The sequence below is a fragment of the Trachemys scripta genome, chromosome 11 (genome assembly GCF_013100865.1).
Source record: "Trachemys scripta elegans isolate TJP31775 chromosome 11, CAS_Tse_1.0, whole genome shotgun sequence".
Taxonomy (NCBI): Eukaryota; Metazoa; Chordata; order Testudines; family Emydidae; genus Trachemys; species Trachemys scripta.
The window spans coordinates 35,402,604-35,428,106 of NC_048308.1; the positions used below are offsets into that span (position 1 = coordinate 35,402,604).

Consider the following 25,503-nt stretch of genomic DNA (forward strand, 5'->3'; position numbering starts at 1 on the left):
TTTTACTTTCCTGTAAAAAATGTTAAAATGCCTGTATTTAACCAATTTTACATATTATTCTAGATGATGATATGTTTCAAAGGTAATGCTCATTAAAAGTGGAGGCTTTTTATTCACATTTGCTATGTTTTGTATCTAGACTCTAAGGCCAACTCAGAGTTCAGTACCGAAAGTTGGCCACCTAAATCCATATTTAGAAAGCTAAATAGATGTGGCTTGATTTTTAGGAGGCACTGAGCACCCATGGTCTTATTTACTTCACTGGGAGCAGCAGATGCTCACAGTACCTCTGAAAATCAGGCTGGTTGTTTGGATTCTTAAGATGAAACCTATGTGCCTAACTTTAAGCATCCAAATGTGAAGATCCTGGCTTAATCTGCTGGTAGGGATTTGGGGGGTAGGGAGGCAAACTGGAAAGTTCCTAGCATCCTTTGGGCATGATGGAAACAACCACATTAACTAATAGCACCAGCCAATGATCTGCTGCTGACTGTTTTAGGCCTTTAGTCCAAATTATATCCCTTCAGAAATATTGTTTCAATTAAGTGACAAAAAGAAAGCAGAAGCACACGCTCTAGAGATGTGGAATCAGATGGTTTAGGAGCAATTAAAGCAGGCTTGTCATTCATTCAGGAAGACAGCTTAAGTGATTTACTGACAGTCTCTTCAACTATGACAGCTATAATTCTATATTTAAAGTGTGACATAACGTCATACAACATAGCCAATATAAAATCATTCCATGTCTTCCTCGCAATACCTAGACACAGCAAAGCAGATATAAAATATTGCATATAAAATTTAACACAGAATTTCTTTGTCTTTGTGGGTTTAAGTTAAAAATTGTTTAATTTCCTTTTAGTTGTAATTAAAGAAAATGGAAGAGGGAGAAATCCACACCAACCACAGGGCCACAAACCAGTGAAAATGAGAAGTTTATAATGGCATCGTGCGATAAACTTAACTACAGTTGCTGCTAGTGATCACCCTTACTAGAATTATTGATAGTATCGGGCAAGAAATGGAGAAGAGCAATTCTTGTAAGTGGTACTGCTACCTAGGACTCATCTCTTCATCAATAAAGCCATCTACTGATTTAGCATCTTTGTTAGTTGGAAAAACCAGAAGAATGAAGTTGTGTGAAGATTTCACTGACCATCTAAGAAACGTTATGCTCTATCTTTACTTGCTTGGGGGAAGTGAGAAGACAAACAAAAAAATAAATTAAATGATCTTCATCCAAAATTGAGGGAGAAGTAATAAAAGACATGCAACAACAGTATTTCTATTGCAAGTCAATGGATACAAAGTCTATTTTATCTGATTAGTGCTTTGAGGAATCCTATACTGAGATAAGCAGTACTCCTCTCTTATTTCTTGCAATATTCGAAATTTCCAGAGAGATAAGTGATGTAGTGCAGAGACTCAGCTATGAGTTAACTTTCTCCAGCTGAGATATTTGAAGACGTGGGAGCAAAGAAAACCATACGTGTGTATGTGTTTCAGCTGTAAGATGGTTATAAGACTATTTAGCCTCACTGGGGTGATATGAAGTTTGTGTAAAGTGCTTTAAAATTCTTGGATAAGCACTACCTTGCATATCCAGATTATATTAGTTTGACTGCAGGCAGTAGCGACTGCCAATCTGAAGTTCCTGGTGGGAATTCCTAGCTCTCCCAGGACCCTACGTTGCTGGAAGGTCTCAACTTTATTTTGGTTTCTGGTATCCTTTAGGTGTTATAGTCATGTTCCCATAAGGTTCGAGCGAGTAAATGTGAGTAAGAGGTAGAGGGAAGATTAATAAAATTAAGGATAAAAATTCGTGCCAGCAATATCCTGGAACAAAAAAGGGAGAAGAGAGAAGAGTACCTGATGATATTTCTCAGAATCAAAATTTTCTCCAAATGTTACAAGCATTTTTTTTAGTACAATAGGTTTTATGTTGTGTACAGCAGTGAATGAGGTGGTTTTTTAGGTTTCTAAGTGATCTATATTTGGCTTGGGGACCACAATTCATTCTAGATACCACTGTAAGGCTTTGCTTAGTTACAAATGGCTGCGCCACTCTGTCAACCTGATAATGTTACTGCAACTCCACAATCACTGCAGAATAAAAGGTCAAGAACAACGTTTATGCAAACACAACATGGACTGCTCTAATTCAGGACAGACGTAACAAGAAAAATTAAACAAAAACTTTGCACTCTATGAAATTGCATATATTTATTTGGGATGCAGATACATATTACCATTTTCCATACAAGGCTTCAAGCTGATAAATCAGATCTTAGTTTTATAAAAATGACCAACCATCTAATTCAAGTTACAGAAACACAAACACAAACACACAACAAAAGTAAATGGCAATTCAATCTCCAAGATTACAAAAAGTTTGCCTAACTGCATTTTCATCAGTCTCAAATTGCAGTTTTATTCTTCTAGTGTCATAGAATATTGTGGCTGACTAGTTGAAATTCTCTACACAGGAGTTTTAACCCTAATGACTTCTGAATAGGGAAAATCTCTGGAAAAATAAAAAATTAAGGAGATAGTAAATACAGTAATGTGAATAATGCTTTTCAACTACAATGCCAAGTCAGTCAACTGAGGCAGAGCCGTCTGGCATAAACACAAAGCACAAGACGGAATCCAGAGGTTTGAGACATTACTTTGTGGCCCACTCCAGAAGGAAATATTTTCATGCACCTCTCCATTTTCAGATGGATGGGGAGCCTTTGATTAATCTTCCTGGCTTCTTAACATTTAAAAAGTGATTCACCATTTGGTAACCCTGTCCCTCCTGCCCAAACCTCTCTAGGGTACAGCTGCTGGCACTGAGAAGAGAAATGCTAGGCTAGATTCTGAAATAAACTATTTTTTTAACAGTGAAAATAACTGTATGCATATATTGTATCATTACATTTTAGGCTAGATAATTTGGTTAGGGATACCTTCAGCAGCTAACTGAGAGCTAGTTAAATTCTCCCAAATATGTATATATTTCTACCATGGAGTCCAAAGGAGAAGTAGTAATGACAGCTTCATTTTCCAGCTGATTGTTCTGTGGGTAATCCTGTTTGAAGGCAGCAAAACACAGCCTGTATGTAGTGGGGACACAATCCCTCCAAGTTTCCTGTGTGCGCTCAGTCTCACCAGATTGGCCTTTTCATTTTGAACCTTATTTTCCTATGTGTAGGCAGTGACTTTGGCACTTTCATTTGATAAGCAGATTACTACATGAAACGGCAACTGCCTTTGGGATCTGCTGGCTTCAGAATTCATTCTGCTTCCCCTTTTTACTGATATTAGAGAGAAATGGGATGTTGGATTGATGGGACACTCTCCAATGGAATAATGAGCTCTTGAAAACTCAACTGCCCAAAGAACTGAATTTAATCTGTACATTCTTGTGGTGGTAGTTTGTCATAAGGCGTTTGCTGGGCTGTATATCCATTGATGTCTTAGACTGGGCAATACTGCATCACATTTGCAAGACTGTGTCAAATGCAAAATTCTAAGTTTTACAGCATGCTTAGACAGCATTTCATTTCTGGTTTATCCATTATGCAAATGAATTTTTCTCCCTGGGCAAGTGTCTTAATCTGTACACCTATCCAATCCCAAAACATGGAAGTGTGTGAACTTTGGTTACATAAATGTTTCTCTGCTTCTAAATTTGCTCCTAGTAGTGTACTGAACAGCCAGAATTGTTCGTATGAGAAACTAAGGCGGGGTTAAGAAAAGATTTATAAATGTATGGAGTTACTCCCTTAGTGCAGACATTCAAGATAACAGTCAAAAGACCCTTTTATCAGAAGCTGTTTAAGAAAAGCAGCCAGAGAACTATTACAGCATTTGGAGATGATCTGTGATTGCTCACTAAGGAGCGGGTATTCAGAGGACTGGACGGTAGCTGACATTTCTTAGAAGAAAGGAACAAAAGATACAGAGATCAACCGAGCTGTAAGTCTGACTTCTATTGTGAGGAAGATATTGGACACATTGATAAGGAAAAACATTTTGAAATGCATTATTTATAAAGGAGCTGTCATCAGGAATTCAAAGAAAGATTAAGCTTCACAAATTTGTTTGAATTCTCAAAGTACATTGCTGAATCGGTAGATAAAGATAAAAACAGTGGACGTGATTTATCTGGATTTCAGCATGCGATACTCTCTTGTGCAACAAATTGATTTGGAACTTCAGAATACACGGTTTAAGGAGAACCATATTCTCAGCTGGCTAGAAGGACAAGAAAAAATAGTTATCTACCTTTCTTAACTGTTGTTCTTGGAGATGTGTTGTTCATGTCTACTCCATTCTAGGTGTACGCGCCCACATATGCAGCCTTTGGAGATTTTTGCCTTAGCAGTACTCATAGGGCCAGATGTAGTGCCCTCTGGAGTGCTGCACTCATACCGCGGTATATCAAGCGCTGCCGGCCCTACGCCCTCTCTGTTCCTTCTTGCTGACAACTCTGACGGGGGGCAGGAGGGTGGGTAATGGAATGGACATGAGCAACACATCTCGAAGAACAGCAGTTACGAAAGGTACTTAACCATTTTTTCTTCTTCGAGTGCTTGCTCATGTCGATTCCATTCCAGGTGACTCACAAGCAGAATCAATGGAGGTGGGCTCAGCGTTCACAGTCTCACAGCTTGCAGCACTGCTCTGCCAAAGCCAGCATCGTCTCGAGCCTGCTGGGTCAGCACGTAGTGCGATGCGAACAGGTGGACAGATGACCAGGTCATGGCCCAACAGATCTATTGGATTGGCACCTGCGCCAGGAAGCCTGCTGCTGATGCCTGCATCCTAGCTGAATGAGCCGTCACGATTGCCGGTGGGGGCACCTTTGCCAGCTCGTAGCAGTAGAGGATGCAGGCTGTGATCCAAGACGAGATTCTCTGGGCTGACACTGGGCAACTTTTCATCCTGTCAGCGACAGCAATGAACATCTGTGTTGACTTACGGAATGGCATTGTTCTCTCAATGTAGAAGGCCAACGCCCCTCTGATGTCCAGGGTATGCAGCCTGCGCTCTTCATCTGTTGCATGAGGCATTGGGCAAAGGACTGGTAAGTAAATGTCTTGACCAGTGTGGAACTGGGAGATGATCTTGGGCAAGGCAGGGTGCGGATGCAGTTGGACCTTGTCCCTACAGAAGACCATATAGGGTGGCTCCAACGTGAGAGCCCTGATCTCGGACACCCTACAAACCGAAGTTATAGCGACCCAGAAGGCGACCTTCCAGGAGAGAAGCAGAAGGGAGCAGGAAGCCCCAAGCCACTATGTCCAAGACCCAGCGGTCCAACGTAACCTCTGACTGGGCTGAGTGGTAGGGGGAAGGTGGTTGAGGAAAAGGTGGGTAGGATATGGTCGACTGACTGGGGCGTCGCTCTTGGGTGCGCCTTCAAAATGACTGCTTCTGGGCCTCTGGGTGTTTGGCTGCCCCAGGCTGGGCTGGCGAGTGGGAGGAAGAAGGGCAACGAAGACTTAAACTAGCATCCCTTCTCCTCGTAGGTCCCTGACGAGGCTGCCAGGGTCTTGGCGGTGGCCGGAAGGGCTTCCTGGCTGCTTGTGGCATGTGCATGCCCAGCAAGCGAAGGGTAGATCTACAGTCTGTTTGATCTGAGAACAGACCAACTCCATCAGAAGGAAGGTCCTGGATCGAGGCCTGCAGTCTGGAGCCAGAAACTACGTCGCATGACCACCGCCAGTGCAACTACCCTTGCCGCCGAATCCGCCGCGTCCCATGCCATTTGCAGGGAGCATCTGGCTGCTGCTATGCCTTCCTCCACCGAAGTGCCAAACTCTTGGGCCAAACCCTGAGGTAGGGATTCCTGGAACTTTTTAAGACCGTCCCACAGATTCAAATTGTACCGGCCCAGCAGGGCCTGATGATTCGCCACCCAAAATTGCAGGCTGGCGATAGAATAAATCTTTCTCCCAAATAAATCAAGTTTCTTAGCATCCTTGTTTTTGCGAGTCGAGGTGGTGGGGACCTGCTTGTCTTTTTTGTTGGCTGCAGATACAACCAGCGAGCCTGGGGGCAGGTGGGTATAAAGGTATTCGTAATCTTTGGCCGGTGAAAAGTACTTTTTCTCAGCCCGTTTTGAGGTGAGTGGGATGTGGTCTACCACAAGGACATAGCTATCTTGAGGATCCCCTCATACACAGGCAAGACGACCCGGGCGGGCACAGAGGTCGAGAGGACGTTGAAGAGGGCATCCTCCTACTCCGCTATCTCTTGCGTCTTGAGCCCCAAGTTCTCAGCCACATGCTGGAGAAGGGTTTGATGTGCCCTAAACTCATCCAGCAGGCTAGCTCTGGAAGGTCCTGCAACCTCCTCGTCTGGGGAGGACGAGGAAGACTAGACTGTCAGTGCGGGTGCTGGAGTCTCAACCACCGGAGAAAGAGGCTTTGGCGTGGGCACAGGTTCCTCTGCCCCGACCTCACAATGGGCTTCTGGTACTGGGTCCGGTGCCAGTGGGGCCACCATGTAGTGCTGTGAAGGAGGAGTGTCACTACTGGTATGGGTCCACATGCTTCAATAAAGGCCACTGCGCTGGCCACTGGCCATGCTGCCATTGTGGTGCTGCTGATGAGGGAACAGGCTCCAGTGCCCAGTCACACCGATGAGACCGTGGGGACGGGCTGAACTGGTCCTCCGTACCGGAGGAACCCTCTTCTAGTGACCAGGGAGGAGCTGTCGATGCTTGAGTTTGTTTGCTGGACGTGGCTACAGGTGACCGTTGCCTGGGCATGACTGAACGGGAACTGTACCATGGAGAGAAGTACCAGTGCCGGGGGGACTGGAACCAGGACCATTCCCACCATTCTGGTGACTGGGACTGACACCTAGAGGACAATCGTCAAGACAGCGAGCGGTGCCAGGAATAGTAAGGGGAGCGTTGGCCCTGTGCTGGAGAGTAGCGCCGCGGGGATCTGGAAGCTCACTTGGGCAACCAGCGACCTGACCCGGGATTCTGAACGTGGCAACGAAGAGCGATGCCTTCTGTCCAGCGACCGGCATCGTTCTCCTGTGCCCTGAGGATCTTAACAGCGGGCTTGCCCTCTTGGGGAGCCTTAGCCAGGTCCTGCGGCATCGGGCTCGTCACTGGAGCAGGTGGAGACTGTGCTCTCTCTGCGCTGCGGAAGCCTGGGATGATGAAGGTGCAGGCAAGAGTGCGGGTCCCATACTGCTCCCAAGAGTCGGTGGCAGACCCTTCAGTGTGTTAGGATCTAAATGAGCTGGATGTGTTGAAATAGTTAAGCTCCTAGTTATCTATAAAATCCTTAGGGGCTAGTCTATCAATAATGTGTGTGCCCCAGCAGGGGAGGCACGATCGTGTGGCTCCAGAGCAGTCTGGTGGGCAGTGCTGCGTCCCTTGATAGATGACTGCTGGGCCTTCTTGCTCGCTGCCGGGGAGCACTTCTTGGCCTTCCTCTTCGGCACCCGGGATAGCGAAAGGTGCCAGGAGGAGTCAGGTGCCGGTGGTGGACTGTGCATGGAGGCTGAGGCACTCGGTGCGACCTGCCCAGAGGGGTCGGAAGTCAGGTGGAGGGTGGACTCCATCAGAACAGCACTGAGGCAGACGTCCCACTCTTTCTGGATGCGGGGCCAAAAGTTTTTGCAGATCCGGCACCGCTCCTTAACATGTGACTCCCCCAGGCACTTAAGGAAGCTGCTGTGGGGGTCACTCACAGGCATAGGCCTGCTGCAGTCCGAGCAAGGCTTGAACCTGGGAGACTGGTACATGCCCCGCCTCGAAGAAGAATTAGAGAGAGCCAAAGCAGTTTTGGCTGAAGAGGAACAGTGAAGTGGAGGAAGGGCCATCTAGGATTATTGTAGTTTTTCCTGTGCATATACGTAAGGGACTAAACTAGCTGACTGGGAAGAAAATTCCATAGTGATAAATGGCTCGGATAGCTCAAAAGATTATTTATATTACAGAAGTACCCAGAAATTCAGCCCTTTACATTAATTGGATTTAGTATTGCCCAATATGCACCAATCTTTTGCTTGTACAGAAAAGGAGCAAATACCAATTGTAACTGATTAGTAGAGGGTGGCACTTCTGGAGACTATAGAATGTGTTTTTGCCAACTAACAGCACTATTGCAGAACAAACACAAGAGGACATGATCCCTGCTGTGTACTTTAAGATAAAGGATAAGGCAACACACTAGTCACCACAAAGAATCAAAGGCTGTGGCCTACACGGAAGCAGGATACTGAATACTAACCAGAGTGGGAAAGACTTGATGGTGATCATCAATAATACACTGAAGAAAATCTGCACAATGTTTGACAGGAGTAAAAGGCGGACAAACAAGGCCTAGAAATATATACATAAAATTATGGAATATACATTAGCGCAAGCTATTCTAATACTAATAAGGGACAGGTCCTGCCCTGATTTAAAGGCTGTGCAACTCCATTGGGTTCCCTGGGTTTGCACAGAATGTAAGTCAGGTTACAATTTGGCCCTAAGGCAGTGAGTAGTAAAACCACTTTCAGAGAGTGTATTAATCGGTTTCTCTCTTACATAGGATGAAGTCATTGAAAGGGTTTGCTGAAGACAACCAAAGTTACTGGGGCACCGGGGGGGAATTCTTAGAAACTGGCCAACCCAGGGCAGACTAACCAAGTCTGGTATCCTGTTTCAAAAGAAGCCAAAAACTTAATACACCTGGCTAACCTTTCAGAGTAGCAGCCGTGTTAGTCTGTATCCGCAAAAAGAACAGGAGTACTTGTGGCACCTTAGAGACTAACAAATTTATTAGAGCATAAGCTTTCGTGGGCTACTGCCCACTTCTTCGGATGCATATAGAGTGGAACATATATTGAGGAGATATATATACACACATACAGAAAGCATGAACAGGTGGGAGTTGTCTTACCAATGCTGAGAGGCCAATTAAGTAAGAGAAAAAAAACTTTTGAAGTGATAATCAAGCTAGCCCAGTACAGACAGTTTGATAAGAAGTGTCTATCTCCCGTTGTAAGCATTCTCACATTTCTTATCAAACTGTCTGTACTGGGCTAGCTTGATTATTACTTTAAAAAAAAATTTCTCTTACTTAATTGGCCTCTGAGTTGATAAGACAACTCCCACCTGTTCACGCTCTCTGTATGTGTGTATATTCCAAAATTTAGCAGGAGATTAGAACATTGTGTCACTACTAGTAGACAGCTGAATCTTAGGTGCACTACATTTTGTTTTGAGAAGAGGACTCATGAAAGCTTTGAGGTCAAAACAGACAAATAGAGGAGCAGTCCAGCTAAACAGTGGGGAAAAAAATATCCTAAAATCAGTGTGCTGTATGACAAGGAGCCAATAGACTTCGTGACCGTATTTTTTTTTTCTCTCCAAGGAGTCTAAGAGGAGCAACTAGATGTTGCATGAGCTGAAGTCAATACAGGGAAGACAGCAGCAGCCCCAGCAACTAAAATGCTCAACTCCAAGTGAATAAAGTTCAACACAATTATCAGATTAAAGTGTGTGTTTTTGGAGATATTGTATGGATGAAAAATGTTTGCCCGTGATGTTTAATTCTTAAAATGCTGGCATTTTCTACAGAGCATTAATTTCGTGTGTGTGTGTGTGTGTGTGTGTGTGTGTGTGTGTGTGTGTGTGTGTACAGTGAGAGGACAGATATCAAGTCTCCAAAAGATTAAATGCTGAAACAATCTATAACCCAAATGCACATCCTAGTCGCAGACTGTAAGGGGAGGTTTGAATCTGGTCCTGTTGGAAACAGATATTGACAGTAAGTCTTCTTAAACAGGAAATGGTGGGATAAAAATGTTGAATTCTTGCCAGCCTTATGTAATAGGAAGGTTGCAAATCCATGTTTGCATTGCTTAAAGACAGTTCTGACAGATAGGAACCTCTGAAATATTCATCCCCACTTGAACTGCATCAAATCTAGAGATTATGTAAAAATGGTAGTCCTCAAATTCCTTAATACCCAGAAGCAGCAGGCAGAAAGACGCGAACTCAGGACTGAACCAAAGTAGTATGCAAGCAATAGCTGCCAGAAAGTTTTCCATCTATTGAGAACAGAGTATATTCCATTGAATAGGAACATTATATCAAATGTGAACATGAAATAATTTTGGTGCTAGAACTATACCTAGTGTTCAAGCAATTCCAGCAACATGGTATTGGTTAGGGGGTCAAAAACAAAAAATACTCAAGATAAAGTACCGGGTAAGTAATATATGATACCAGTGACTCATAGCAATGTATTCCTCATATTATAAGCAAAACAAACAGATTCAAATTGTGACAATTGTTTTCACAGAGTTTATAGGAGCAGCCACGCTCCAACCTGCTGACACGTGCATACCTGGGACTATGAAGCCCAGCTCTAGTTTGAGGCTCTGCCCCTTCAGTCCTATTGGTGGAGTCCCAGAGCAGCTGACTGGCCTGCTGGCCCTACTTAAGCCAGCAGGAGGAACAAGAAGCTGTCTGAACAACTGGGCTCCACCCTATTCTGGACTGTGTGCCTTGTGCTTCCTTTTCCTGCACCTCTGGCTTGATTTTCTGACATCTTGGGCTGGCACAACTCCTGGTGTCTGATTCATGGTTCTATCCTCCAGTTTGTCTCTTACTTCTGACCCCCTGATAAGGATCCTGATCCAGCTGACTCCTGACCTGCGACCACAGTCCCTGGCTCTGACTGCTTGGTCTGGTTGCCCACAGCCTGCCCGTGACAGTGTTAAAATTATGCTGGTTAAAAACCAGGAAATGTGTAGCCAGAAGTTAGTATGTTGGCTATTGGGTATAACTGGTGGACAAAATAATGAGGATGAACAGCCTACTTTTCCGTTTTTGGGTTTCTTAAAAAGAGATTTTAAAAGAAAAAAACCAAACCAAAACAAAAAACTAAAACAAAACATGCTCCTCTCTTCCGTCCCATTTGACATCCCAGCTCACCTTGTCTCATCCTATTTTCCTTGACCCCAAGACAGAAGGAGCAGAAAATGAGCCTGAAAGACTTTCTTCCTGAGAGAAGGCTATTAAACTTTGCTCTTCAAGGAACTTTCTTTTTCACTTGTGAGTCCTGAAAATCCTATTATCCTGACATCCATTCCTCAGGCCATCAGTGTGGATACCTAACTGCCAGTACTGTAAAGGCACATAAGAGCCTGTTCTGTTCCATTCCTTTTGGAACTTTCTCCCCTTCCTTCCTTTTATTTTATTGACTTTTCATCAAATGCTGAAATAAACTGCATTGCATCAGCACAGTGAGATGAGATGACCACAATCCTACTGTACCTAAGGAGAAAAGGTCCAAACACATGATGTCCCTGACCAGAATGTGAACCAGGGTCCACGCAATAGGTACTGTGGTTGACCTGTCAGGCAAAGTATCCATTCGTGACTGACCAGCCATTCAGTGTTCTAAAGACATCACCAAAAGCCATATTTCCCCCACCTTTGCCATCCCCTCTCTCCTTTCACCTTGGGTCAGTCTGTCTGTTAGAAACAGGAAAAGTGAATATTCTTTACACATCAGAATTGTAAGTAAAATTAACTCTTTCCTTTTCAACAGAGGCTAATATTTTATATCTAAAAAGGAGACGGGCTTTAAAGGTTTAATTTTGTTTTGCCTAATCATTCAGTTTCAACATAAACACTTGTTTTAATAGGGTTACCATATTTCAGCAAGCAAAAAAAGAGGACGGGAGGAGCCCCGCCCCGCCCCTCCCACTTCCCCCCCTCAGAACCCCCAACCCTCCCCCCCACTCCTTGTCCCCTGACTGCCCCCTCCTGGGACCCCTGCCCCTAACTGCCCCCCAGGACTCCACCCCCTACCTAAGCCTCCCTGCCTCTTGTCCCCTGACTGCCCCCTCCTGAGACCCTCCCCCCATCCTAAATGGCCCCCTAGGACTCTACCCCCTACCTGTACACTGACTGCCCCAACCCTTATCCACACCCCCACCCCCAGACAGCCCCCCCCCGAACCCCCACCCCCCCCCAGTCTATTGACTGCCCCCTCCAGAACCTCCCTGCCCCTTCTCCGACCCCCTCGCTCCCTTGTTGGCCTTCGCCTAATGTCTCTGTGAACTTGCTCAGGAACGGCTGGAGCAGTTCGTCCCGGCACATTGGGGAGTGGGGGAGGAGCTCCAGACTGCCGGAGGCGATCTGCGAATGCAGGGAGGGAGGGAGGGAGGGATCTCTGCTGCAGGGGAGAGGAGGAGGAGCTCTCTCTGGCTGTCAGAGACCCATGTAAGTGGCACCATCTGGCCGGCTGCCCTGTTAGCCACGTGCGCTCTGCATGGGGGGGGGGTGAAGTCCAGACATTTACAAATTCCCCCCGGACGCTATTTTTAGCTCAAAAAGCCAGACATGTCCGGGGGAATCCGGAGAAATGGTAACCCTAGTTTTAATTTCTTGTTCTTTCTTGTCTTTCAACTTTAGAACAAATGCTTTTGCATGTTTACCAAGAAATTGAGTAAGCTAGCTAGGGTTTCTGTAGGAAACCCCCCCAGAATTCATTGCATCTCTGTTTTTATGTTGGACAATGAGTTTAACACCCTGAACTCTCTTGACCCTTGAAATTAATACAGAACATATTTCAATGAACATAAAGTTCTTCAGTATCAAAGACATTTTATACACAGCTTACATGATTAACAAGGCATAATATTCAGATTTTTCTTCTTTGAAGGAGCAATTAGATGCAAGGTTTGACCACCTAAGGCTGTATTTGATGCTCTCTGAATCCCCAAGAGTCTAGTCATTATGAGTCACCCTTCAGTGTGTTAGGATCTAAATGAGCTGGATGTGTTGAAATATTTAAGCTCCTAGTTATCTATAAAATCCTTAGGGGCTAGTCTATCAATAATGTGTGCGCGTCTCTTATTAAAGCTAATGGGAGTTACGTGACTGTGTTGAGATGACAATACTTACTATAAAATAGCTCAAGTAAAATTAGCTGTAGGTCAGGAGAGAGATAAATAAGACTGCTCTCCAGAACAGTCTGTTCCAACCAGAAACACAGATTAAAACCAATTTTCTAGCGATTGAGTTTCTTTGGTCTGTCATTAGGATCCTTATGGAGTATCTATATATTTGATAGGTACTATCAAACAATGGCAGGAGAATTGAGGAATGGAACAGATATTACAACTTTACTCTATACAAGTATAAAGCTTGAACAACAACAACAAAACTATTTAACAAAACTTCAACAAAGTCCTCAAGACTACCAAAATTAGCAGGGATTTGAGATGCAATGAAGATATTAATGAAGAACCTGTGAAGCTTCAGGCTTTCAGAAAGTAGTGCTACCCAAATTAGGTACTTCTAGCAATGTTGTAGCTTTTCATAAATAACTGTAAGAAACTTACTTTCAGCAAAATCGCTTTTCTGATTACAGAAAGAAAGGTGGTAGGCTAGAATTAAGTGAACAAAAAGCATCACTAAGTTCAGCTAAGTAGTTTTTTTTTTTTTTTTAAAAAGATGAAGATGGGGATAAACAAAGCCAAAGGGGGGGGGGGGGGGACTATAGAAGCAAAAAGGGCAAGCCACAAGGAACTGTGTGGCATTTTTGTGTGCCTACAACATCAAATGCTCTTATAGGAAGAGGTTAAGAAGAGTAAAATTAACATACTGAACTTTCACTTTTGGATCCTTTGGTTGAAGCAGACAAGCATAAGATAAGTTACAAATGAATCCCTACAGGATTCTTGAACGAAGAGAAGACTCTACCTTTTGATATCCTTCAAAGCCGTATCATTCTACTGAGTGATCAAGCTGCCTAAAGTACTATACAAAGTCTTTATGCATCATGTGGTCTATGTATCTCAAAACTAACAACCTTTTCTAAAAATCACATGTGGATTAACATGAACACTTCTGCTTTTACCTCTCCAGACAAACAAGCAAAACCACTATTCATTTACTAAGGGCTGGTCCACACTTAGTCCGGACTTCGGACTAAGGTACACAAATTCAGCTACGTTAATAACGTAGCTGAATTCGAAGTACCTTACTCCGGACTTACCGCGGTCCAGACGCGGCCGGAAGTCTCCCCCCGTCGACGCCGCGTACTCCTCTCGGCGAGCTGGAGTACCAGCGCCGATTGTGAGCACTTCCGGGATCGATCCCAGAACATCGATGGCGTGCCTCCGGACCAGCCGGTAAGTGTAGACTAGGCCTAAGAGAGCAATTCCCTGGACAGAATTTCATGACAAAAAATAGCTTTTGTGGTATGGCAGATATATCCCAAAAGACTGACTTGCAAACGAAATGAATGAATGAATGAATGAAATAGTCTCAGTGCAACGAATCTAAGAATGAAACTTGTGGTGATCGGTCAAATAGTTAGATAAGAATTTGCAATGAGATACGGTACAAAAAAAAAAAGCTGATCAGATTTTAGGCTGCAAGCCCTGAAGCATTAAGTCATGGAAGGAGAAAGTAACAGAATTGTTGGATGGAGATAGTTGGAGCAAAGATGGGGACAGCTTTTTCTCTCTTTATATGGAAGGTTGGTAGCACTACTGCCACTGCTTCACTTTGGTGTTCTCTAGTGTGCCTAGCAGACTCAGTGCTTGGCCTGTCATATGCACTATCCTCCATTTTAGACCTTAATGCATAACAGTAGAGCAAAAACCAAAACAGAGGGTAGTCATGGCTGCCACCAACCTCACCTGAATCCCCAGGGCTTATGCTACCTAGGACTAGCTTCAGATACTTGAATGATGGAATAAACACAAGGGAGAGAGAGGAATTATTCACCTGAGCATAAGGGACTATTAACCAGACTATTAATCAGAAAAGGAGGTAAGCAAAGGAGGGAGGGGAAATTCTGATGCTAAAAATGAATAAACTATTCAAAAGGGAAGAAGCAGAAGCTCCAGCATGTGAGACATTTGAAACTAGACTGGACAAAGTAAATAAAATTAAACACATAAACAAACAGTAAAATATTGTAGGGAATAATTTATCAGTAGAAGGGGGGAGACCAGTAGTCTTTTCATTTTCTAATTTCTATGACACTAAGGTTAATAGAGAGCCATCAATACTATTCTTTATTACTCAGTATTTCTTATGGCAAAGCCACTGTGAAGTTGGTCCAGCACCCATTCTTTGGTGTGGCCAGCACACTTGTCTTTGAATCCAACAATCTTTTACTTTAGATGTAAGGCTTTCAACCTCACCTACTTATTGCAGCAGTTCTTACAACCTTTGCTGAATGTGAATCAGCACCCAAATGAAAAAGAAACCATGCCATATTGCGATATTTTAAGTTGAATTAATTAAATGAAACGTATTAATGAAAGGGCAGGTGTAGAAACGAGATTCAAACAATACTCTCCAAATGGCTTCAAACTTCTTACAAGAGCATGTAACAGATGTATATAAAGAAACGATTAGTGTTGCCCATTCCAAATATTATCTACATATTACTCAGTTGGCTCTTTCTGACATAGTAGACTTCTCAGTAGAAATTTTTGATATTCTTGAACAAAAGTTGTTGTTCTGGTGACTAAGTGATGTTGCTTGGTTCTGATTATATCATCTGGCAAATAGGAGTCAAACTAGTGGTAGTGAACAAGTGCATCAAATATCTGATATGTATCAGACTATCCTCTCCTCTATGCTGTTCAAAATCTATATGGAGGTCTCTTGGCAATCATTTCTGAACACAGGATCGTGTCATTAACACACTGATCCACAATTGTATATCTCATCACCAAGCCCTTATCAGGGTGTTTTGGTTTTGTTTCATTTTTGGTGGGCAGAAAGGGACATGCTAATAACTGTAAGAGCATCTTGACTTTGGGGGATTTAATTGAAGCTAGGCTCTAGCACATAAAATAGTACACTTTTGAGTGTTGCAGAAATATACAATTCCACTGGCTTCATAGAAGACAAAACATTCCCTTAAAAAAATGGAGGGGACTATAGATTGACAAACCGTGCCAAACGTGTTTCTGAATTGAGTTGCTATTTTTTTAAATGAGAAATTGCCACAAAGCTTACTCATATTTGAGCTGCTTGACCATTGTCAAGCCAATAGCTTAAAAGTTTAGTTTGGCTAAATATATCCAAGTAGCAAGCTGGCCTACTGTCCAAGCTAAATCAGTTGAATGGCATATGGCAAGCTTTAATCATTTAAGGCTCTTCTACACATCCATTTAGTTTGCGGCAAGCTGGGGTGTGAATCTACACAACACTAACCTGCTGCAGACTGAGTGGACCCTGCTGGCATGCATTAACAGTTTGTTAGTGAGCTTTGATCGAGTCCTTTTTGAAAGCCTCTACTGTACAGAATCAGTAACACATCACTGTTCTCTACCTTGGCCCTACATCTTGCTCCTAACTCGGATTTCTGAGTTGGGTGAGTAAACAGAACCCTGTCTACTAGAGGAAGAAAGCACTGATTACTGCAAGATAGACCCGCAACGAGCTAATGAAAAGACCCGAGTTCTTCAATGACCAGACATAATCTAAATTGACTGAGATATCTTCAGAGTCTGAAGATAACTGATTGCACTGTTCCCAAGTAGAGAAATGTTTCCATTTAGCTAGGAAGCAGTTCCTAATTGAATCTTTCTTACTTTGAGTAAGAATGGCTTGAATGGCCTCTGAACATGAGCATTCTAGATCTGATGCCCATCCAAATGCCAGGCCATCAGGTGAAGTGGATCTGAAGTGGATCTGAACTGGAGTGTCTGATTTTGCAATCTTCCTGAGTTAGGTGATCTCAGAAGGGACAGACCCTGAGAGGAGGACAGGCTGACATTCTCAAAATTCTGGGAACCAAAATTCTCTGGGGCAGTTGGGTGCTATGAGAATGACTCTGACCCAGTCAGGACAAATCTCTCTCAAGACCTGTGGTAGCAGGAGAGTGGGTGGAAAGGCATATTGGAGTTGGTCTGTCCATGTCAACAGGAAAGCATCACCTTGGGAGTCGTGGCCCATAGCTGTTCTGGAGAGGTACAGGGGAAATTTCCTGTTTGTTGGGATGCAAAGAGAACCCATTGAGGTATTCCCCACAGAGTGAACATATCACTCAGGACAGAGCTGTGTATTCCCCACTTGTGATCTGCACAGAAGTGCCTAACTAGGTTGCTTGCTAAAGAATAGTGAACACTTGGTAGGTATGTGGCTATCCAGTGATGTGGTTTCTGATGCATCAATTCTGAAGCCTGACTGCTTCCAGGCAAAGGGGAAGGGATCTTGCTCCATCCTGCTTGTTTATATAAAGAATGTGGTGATGTTGTCCAATATTACTTGGATATAGAGTGACTATAAGCAGGAGAAAGACCTGCTGGCCAGGTGGATCACACTCAGTTCTAGCAGGTTGACGTGCAGTCTAGCCTCCCATGGGGTCCAAATGCCCTGTACAGTGTGATCATTCAGGTGAGTGCCCCAACCCAGAAGGGCTGCCTCTGTTGTGGTGGTGGCACTGGGGGTGGGAGTGCTGAATGTGACTCCTACTCACACTTGTTTTGGGTTCGACCACCAGGTAAGAGAGGTAATGACATACAGTCTTTGTCTGGTGAGCAGACAGACCAGAGAAAGGCCTGCAGGCAGCACAGATGAAGTTTGGTGAATGGTGTCACATAAGTACATGAAGACACATGGCCTAGTAGAGAAAGGCATATTTTCACTATAGTCTTTGGTCTGCAAGTAGCCTGTGTTATCAGACTTCTCACTGAAATCTTTCTGTGGGGAGAAAAGATCTTGCTGAAACTGAATCCAGCATTGCCCCAGTAAAGTTTGTCTGTGTGTGTGGGGGGTCAAAATGGACTTTTATTTGTTCACACAGACACCCAGTGCTGCTAGAAGATGGAGCAGGAACAAAGTCACGGATTTAACCTTGTTGTTGGAAACCTATTAGGAGCCAATTGTCCAAATATGGGAAAATTCTGTAATCGTGACATCTCATTTGGTCTGCCACCACAGAGAAAACCCTTATGAATATCCTGCGCGCTGTGGCGAATCCAAAGGGAAAGACTCTGAGCTGATAGTGTTCCTGACCTACCAGGAACCGGAGAAACTTTTTATGGGATAGATGACTGTCTATACAAATATAGGCAGTCATGTTGAGAGGCGTGAATCAGATTCCCTCCTCTAGGGAGGGAATTATTGATGCTAGTGTATTTTGACTTTCTGAATTTTGACTTTCAAATAAAGATGTTCAACTGTTAAATGTCTAGAATGGGTCTCCATCCTCCATTTTTGGGGGTGATTAAGAAGTATCGGGAATAGAACCCTCTCCCTTGAAACTGAGGTGGCCCTTGTTCTATTGGTCCCTGAAGAGTGAATCTATTCCTGCCGAAGAATCTCCTTTTGAGTGGTCCCTGAAGAGGAAGAGGGAAGGAGGTTTGTGGGGAGGAAGGGAGAGAAATTCAATGGAGCAATCACAGTTAATAATTTCTAGAACTCAACTGTCTGTCATGACACAGTCCCACTTGTGGGCAAAAAGTGAGAGATTATCCCAAAGATTGGGGAGGGATAGAAGTGTTTGGCATCAGTAACACTGGGTGGTTCTTGACTAGGAACAAGTAGAGGTCACAGTAGTAGTGGGGGCTGAAAATTGAGACCCGTGAACCCTCTGCTGCTTGAGCAGAGGCTGATGGTGGAATGTTTCTCGAGAGGGTCGTCTTGGCCTACAATCTCTGGACTGGGGTGCATGGCACGTATACATGTCCATGGGTGGAATACATGGGACCATCACTCAAACAACAAGTGTATATAATTCTTTATGTATATGCAACACCTCCTTTTTTCGCTACTTGTCCTTCCTGAACAAACTATGCCAATATTTCAGTCATTAACTTTATCCCACTAAGTCTCTCTGATGCCAAGTCATAATTTAGCTTATGTACTAATACTTCTTGTTTTTCCTGTTTATCCCCCATATGCCTTGCGGGTGTGTATAGACATCTAATATGTTGTGCAGATTCCCCCACTGTTTTCTCTCTTGATGTTCCTATGACCCTACTTTTCCATTCCTCTCCTCCCTCACCCATCCCAAAATCTAGCCCTTTAAGGACACCTTTTTCATACTTACACATAGGCTTTTGTCAGCTTCCCCCTCTGAACCTAATTTAAATCCCTCCTCCCTAGGTTGATGAGCCAGTGTCTGAAGGTGCTCTTTCCCTTCCTGGTCAGGTGGGCCTCATCTCTTCCCAGTAATCCTCTTTCCTGGAACAGCATCCCATGGTCTAGGAAGCCAAAACCTTCTGTCAATACCCCCTGCACAGCCATGCATTCATCTCTAGGATGCATATTCTTGCCAGGGCCCTTAATCTCATCCTACTCATTTGCTTTGGGTTATACCAGACGGTATCCTTGGTGCCCACATGGTTGAACATCATGGGGTAGTGGTCAGAGGTCCAATGAGCCTCATCACTCTGTGATGTCTTGGATGAGGGCTCCGAGCAGGCAGCACACTTCCCAAGATGTCGTCAGGTCAGCAGATGGATGCCTCTGTGCATCCACCACTTTACATCTCCTTCTCTTAGGTGTGGTAGTGTGAGCATCCAAGTCTTGGGGGCAGGTGGCTTCTCCTTCTCAGCCACTGGGGTCTGCTCTTCTCCACCTATTGCCAGTACAGCATATCTTATCCTTGACACCCTTATTTCAGTTCAAAATCTTCCTCTGAAGCCCATGTTAACTGAAGCAAATCCAGTAGCACTCAGGAGGTGAAAAATGTTGAGAGTTAACAGCAAATGCTGTGAAAGGGTACATGCCAAATGAACCCCAGTAACAGCTTTTATTCACATGCAGTTGCCACACTTTCTGCAACTGTCTGATGAGCACAGTTCCAACAATCCTTCAGGAACAGGTTATGCCAAGAAACTGTCTATCCTGATACTAATCACATGTGTCCCTGATTTTCCAACTCTACAGCTCCTCAGATTTATAAAAAGGAGCTATGAAAAGATCAAGTTTCACAAGGCTTTCACAGAACTCAGCTTTGTTTTCATGCACATTATTTACAGGCTGAATTTGTGCATGCTTCAGCTAAAAAGTGAAACAATTTATCAGCTGCATTCAATCTGGAAGCTAATGGAACCAGGTCCTCTGCTGAAGCAAGGTTAACCGAGCTAATATCCCTGCCATAGCTCCCCCACTCACCCACCCCCACACACACAGGAAGATTTTAAGCCTTTTATTTTGAAAAAGCCAAAGCAATATCAAGACATGCACAAGAAATGAGCTTCCTAAACAGATTTACACGTTCAGGACCATCTTCCCGTCAGGATTTTAGCTTGTTTTTAAAACCCAAATGGGTTAAATTAATTCCTCCAGTATTCAAGTTAGTGGAACAAGTTTTGCTCAATTTCTTTTAACCTACTCTGGGAAATCCATTTTTCAGTTCCCAGTTCAAATGATTTAATGCTGTTTTTTATTTTCTTACAGGAGGTATGGCAGTTAAAAGACCCGTGGTAAATCTATTATTCAGGTGTACAAGCATAACACTCAGTTTGTGCTCTTGACTATATTTTTTGGACAAGACTGGACAATCCCTTTAAAGCATGGTTAAAGAATGAATTGAAATATACATAACATCTGGACATGAAACCTGAAGTCCAAGTTTCTCTGGCTCCAGTATTACATTCACTACTGCTTCTAGTAATGGGCATAACATCCACTGTTCTTTTCTATCTACCAATCACTATTTACAGGACTTTTTCCCCCCATGCTATAAAATCTCAGTGAGATGAAAATTTGTAGAGCCCTGCAAATCTGTAGATATCAACATCCGGATACCCGTGGACCATGTTTGCTGATCGACGCGGATCCGCAATTTTGTATCTAGAGCCCTACAAATCTGCAGATATCCGCTTTATATATGTGCATATCTGCATCCGGGATGGTTTTTGGTTTGGTTATTTTGGAGGAGGTAAATGGACCTTAATTTAACTCAAATTTAATTTTTATATTTTTGTGCAGAAGCAAAACAAAGTTTGCAGGATGTGTGTGTGTGCGCATCAGTGAGATATGAAAACAGTAAGCCACATTCCAGAAGCATACTGTTCTGTCTACAAATTTCTGGAATGTTAAAATGCTGCACAAAATGAGCAGACATTATGAAATACTACATGCAAAATTTTAAAAAATGTAGCGCAAAGATCAGCATCTACAGGACTCAAGGTAAGGACTTGCTTTAGTTTTACCAGACATACTATTACTTGGAATTAATTCATTCGTACAGGATTTTAGTACAGTCATGAAATGTCCAACAGCTACACAAATGGCTTTCCCCTCCAATATGAGGCAGACTATGGTATACCAAGAAACAATCATAGATAGGGAGAACAATAAAGATCAAGATCCCCAATGTATTAAAAATATCAAACTCTCTGGTGCAGTCCAAAATAAGGTTAAAACACGATAATCTATTTTTTTTTTTTTTTTTTACTGACTAGCTGGATAATGTCTCTATTTATCCAAAGAGGAACAACAAGTTGATTGAATGTTTAAAGTTGTGAATTTAGTGTTTGTTCAGTGGTACATGTCCCAATCCCTGCAGCCCCTATGGTACCTCAGGCTCCAGTTTTCAGGGACTGGGAGGCCTAAATTTAGTCTGTGTTGCTGAGATACAAGAGAAGGAGCACCAGTGAATGCAGCCAGCACACCACGTAAGAGGAGTCAGCTTCCAGCTTACCCAGGTGCAAGTTTGAGCTTACTGATTTTCAAATACTGATTTTCAAATATGCCTTCCTGTCCCCTAGGATCTGTACAGTTTTCTCCATCCCATCCATATGCCATCTCTAAAGCAAAGGGGAGGGCTAGAAGGCAAGGGATTCTTTTTCATGGGGCCAAGTTGAAACATTAGGCTTGAGACTTTGCATGCAGAGAGAAATGGCTGCAATTCTGGCAACCTCCCACTTCTGCTGTGAGAAAAATGGAGAAAAGAGCTGGGTGACACTGCCTGTGGGAGAAGCAGCAGGGAATGGCAGCTGAATTTGGGGACTGAGTCAGAAAGGAATCATACTCCTGGTTGACAGCTATGGAGACTGAAATTGTCTGTTTATATGTAAAGTGGGTATGGCTTCTTTTTCAGCTTCCCAGTCCCAGCCAAAACAAACATGGACTTTGTTTATACAATAGCATTGGAATATCAGTTTCCTTCCTAAAATACTTCAGCGAGTTAGATTTTGATAAAGTATCTGAGTAGCCTCTTTTAGGTAGGTGATGAGGCTAAAAACCCTCAAGCAGAACTTTTTTGTACTTAGATGTAGGAAATTGGATCATGGAGGGTACGGGGATCCAACCAAGTGGACAAACGTGGTGAGGAAGGACAGCAATGCAAGGACCAGGAGTTGAACCCACTAGGTAACCTGGACAAACAACTCATCTGAACCAATATTTGATGAGTGTGAATGTTCCTTGACTGCTCTGATTCTGACACTGGTGCAGTAATTCAATTCTACATAGTGTTACCAGTACCAAATGTACATCACGTGAGAGGTAAGCCTCTAATATTTTTTAATGATGTTCCAGTCACAAGTGTCCTTTGTTATGCTCTTCAACAATTCCTTTATTATGGTAAAAAGAGGAAGCTACTGGATTCTTGCATCCAATTTTTGAGGAGCCAACTTGCAGAGAAAAGAGACTTTCCTAGCCAATCATGTTTTGCCAAGTATAATATTTTAGAAGCGATCACCAAAGACCCTAGGGCAATTAATCACTTTGAGATTCTCCCTTTTCACTAGAAATTGCTTGACGACATCAGGTGGGATTTTTAAAATCTTTCAGGACTGGTCTAATTTCTCTCTCTCTCTCTCCCTCCATGAATTCAATGGGAGATTTATTATGGACTTCTATGAGAGCAGAATTAGGCCAATGCTGAGCCCTTTTGAAAAAATCTCATCCATAAATCCTAACTAGCTAATTCAAAAGTCAATTTTCTTTTGAACAAAAATTGGAATTAGCACAAAAGTTATGACTTACTGCTTGGAAAATAACAGCAGGAGAGACAGCCCGGTGAAATCAAAACCTATGTTAAATCAGTAGGAGTTCTGACTTCCAGAGATAATGGAAGGATTTATATCAAAGTGGACCGCTGGCTCTCTTGTGCATATATGAAAAGGAAAGCAAAGTAGAGAATGCATTTTGTATAAAAAGATGCAGAAGCACATCCATTTAGCACAAGTTTTAGTAAGAGCATAATTGCAAACTAAGTGTAATTTACCTATAACTACATCGTGACCATCAACCAGGCCTGCAGAGAACAGCTCTTGAGAAACGCCATCTGCCGTGTCTGTCCAAAAGGTGAAATGAATATGTATTAGTGGCCATAAAATAAAAATCAATAATCCAATGCAATTTAAGAAAATATATTTCAGCTTCAAACACCCAGCTAAGTGTGTTTGAATTCAAAACGGTCTTTATTAGAAAAAGATAAAAAAGGGTACCATAATTCCCCATTGATTATTAGCCCATCATACTCTGCACAGCAAGAAACAAGAGAACATTTTGATTCTTCATGAAGCCCATAAAGATCATTCCCTGGCATTGACATTTCTCCCTTATTACCTAACTAGATATTTTATATTGCACTCATCATTGTAATATCTGAGCACCTTACAAAAGACGACAGGGGGTTGTTGCGGTGTGATTCTCACTCTCTTCCTCCCCAGGCAGAAAAGATAATCACGTTAAGTTCTCTTGATGAGCTTGCTTTATTATTGTTATGAAGAAAGAGCTACATTGAAGAGATGGGCCCTTTCATTTGGATTTCAAAGTTGTAATTTTCAAGGTCATTCTGATCAGGGAGTTCCATAGCTGGAGTAGACACTAAGAGCAACATCTTCAACTAATGTCTTACTCTGTGTACAGCTCCTTCATTCCTGAAGGATGCAATTGTTGAAGAAAGCCAAGGCTAAGGAAGGAGAGAGACAGTGCCTAAGATAGCTCAATCCCCACTCCTGCAGAGCTTAGACCTACAACCTTGTTCTCAATGTTGTCTGTAAATGGGAGGTCAGGTCACTGACCGGAACCCTGGGGTGAGGGTGTTTCTTAGTAAGCAGGCTGATATATTTTTGATCATTTGGACATTTTCCATGGCTTGTGTACTCATTCCCAGGCTTAGAGAGAGTTGCAGTAATATAGCCTGGAGTTCACAAAAGCATGACTCATGGTGTCTACCTGCCTGTCAGAATAGTGCACTGGCTCCTGGTCAGCCCTTGTTCTCTCTCTTTTCATTGCCACAGTCAGTAAGAAATCCAGGTAGAGAAAGATCTGTCTGGGGGATCATCTAGAGGCTGATCTCCTTAATGATTGCCAGTGATAGGGGGTATGTTTGTGTACTTATATTAAAACAAATGATTGCAAAAATCCCACTATATAAATAAATTAAATTAATAAGAGAGGAGAGCATATAGCTCTATATATCCCATCCACTACACTATAGGTATATTTTACCCAAAACACCAACACACACACACACACACACACACCTTCTTATGTCCAAGAAAAATACATCTTTAAGTAATCATAATTTCCCTTCCAATTTAGATTCCTTTGTAGGCAGTAGCACTCTTAGTATTTATTCAGTTTAGAAAACTGTTGCTGTGAAATCTGAAGTACAGTGATAGCCGAAATGTTGGCTAAGTGGACTGTATCTTCTTACTCAACCTATCAGCTGTGTGTTTTAACCAATAACATCTGCAAAAATACAGTTGTATGGCTTCTTACAACTATTAGCAATAGAAAGCAAATACAGCTGGAAAAGTGAGCTGGATTCTAAAATTCCAATTACAATAACGTAATTATTAGTGAAGATACACAAGCCAGAAATACAGCTAAACTTTCAGATAAAGATGGAGTTTGCAGAATTGGCAAATACTTCTCACTTGTAAAACTGAGCAAGTTTTATATGGAAGTCAAAAGAGACTCAAATGTGGACCCTCACAATGCCATTTTCAGAGTACTATTTCAGACTATAACCACACGTGCTTTCAGGGATACCTTACTCTACTTTCCATCATTCATACAATGATCAGTTTATTGTTACAGCATGTACATTTTTATGGTGTAACTCATGTCACCTTGCAAAGAGACCTTTCTATATACTGCATATTTCACTATATTAAAAAGTGAAACGAAAAGTCTATCCTGTATCTACTATACTGTTCAAGATATAACTTTGTCACTAGAATTTACATATTCTGCATTATTTTTGTTTGGTTTAAATAGTGTAATATAAAACCTTTGCATAGTAGGAAACACTTCAGAGTGGTAAGTTATATTAACCATAAACAATAATGAATTCTGAAATACCCTTTTGAGCACTAAAATAATTATTTTAATTAACAGTCGTCTTACCTCTGCCTGGAGTAAACTCAAATCGTATGTCATTAAGTTCCTTTCTAGAGTTCCTGAAAAATATTCAGTGGAAACATTAAAATAAGTTTGAATAAGCTGTGCTTCATTACAAGTGTATTCAACTTTATAAATAAAGTTGCTGTTAATATATAAAGAGCATTTTACAGTTTTATGTTCTACGGTTACTC

General features: G+C 42.6%; 1 protein-coding gene across 3 annotated transcripts in view; it reads right to left on the minus strand.

Annotated features, from left to right (window-relative positions):
• The window catches only part of STK39 (serine/threonine kinase 39), a 164,318-nt gene that overhangs the window by 10,971 nt on the left and 127,844 nt on the right, over positions 1–25,503 (minus strand). For all 3 annotated transcript variants that reach the window (XM_034785160.1, XM_034785162.1, XM_034785163.1), the window contains 2 exons: positions 25,316–25,368; positions 23,181–23,249 (listed from right to left, as the gene is read on the minus strand). In XM_034785160.1, coding sequence (XP_034641051.1) covers positions 23,181–23,249; positions 25,316–25,368 — 122 coding nt within the window. The remainder of the gene's footprint in view (positions 1–23,180; positions 23,250–25,315; positions 25,369–25,503) is intronic.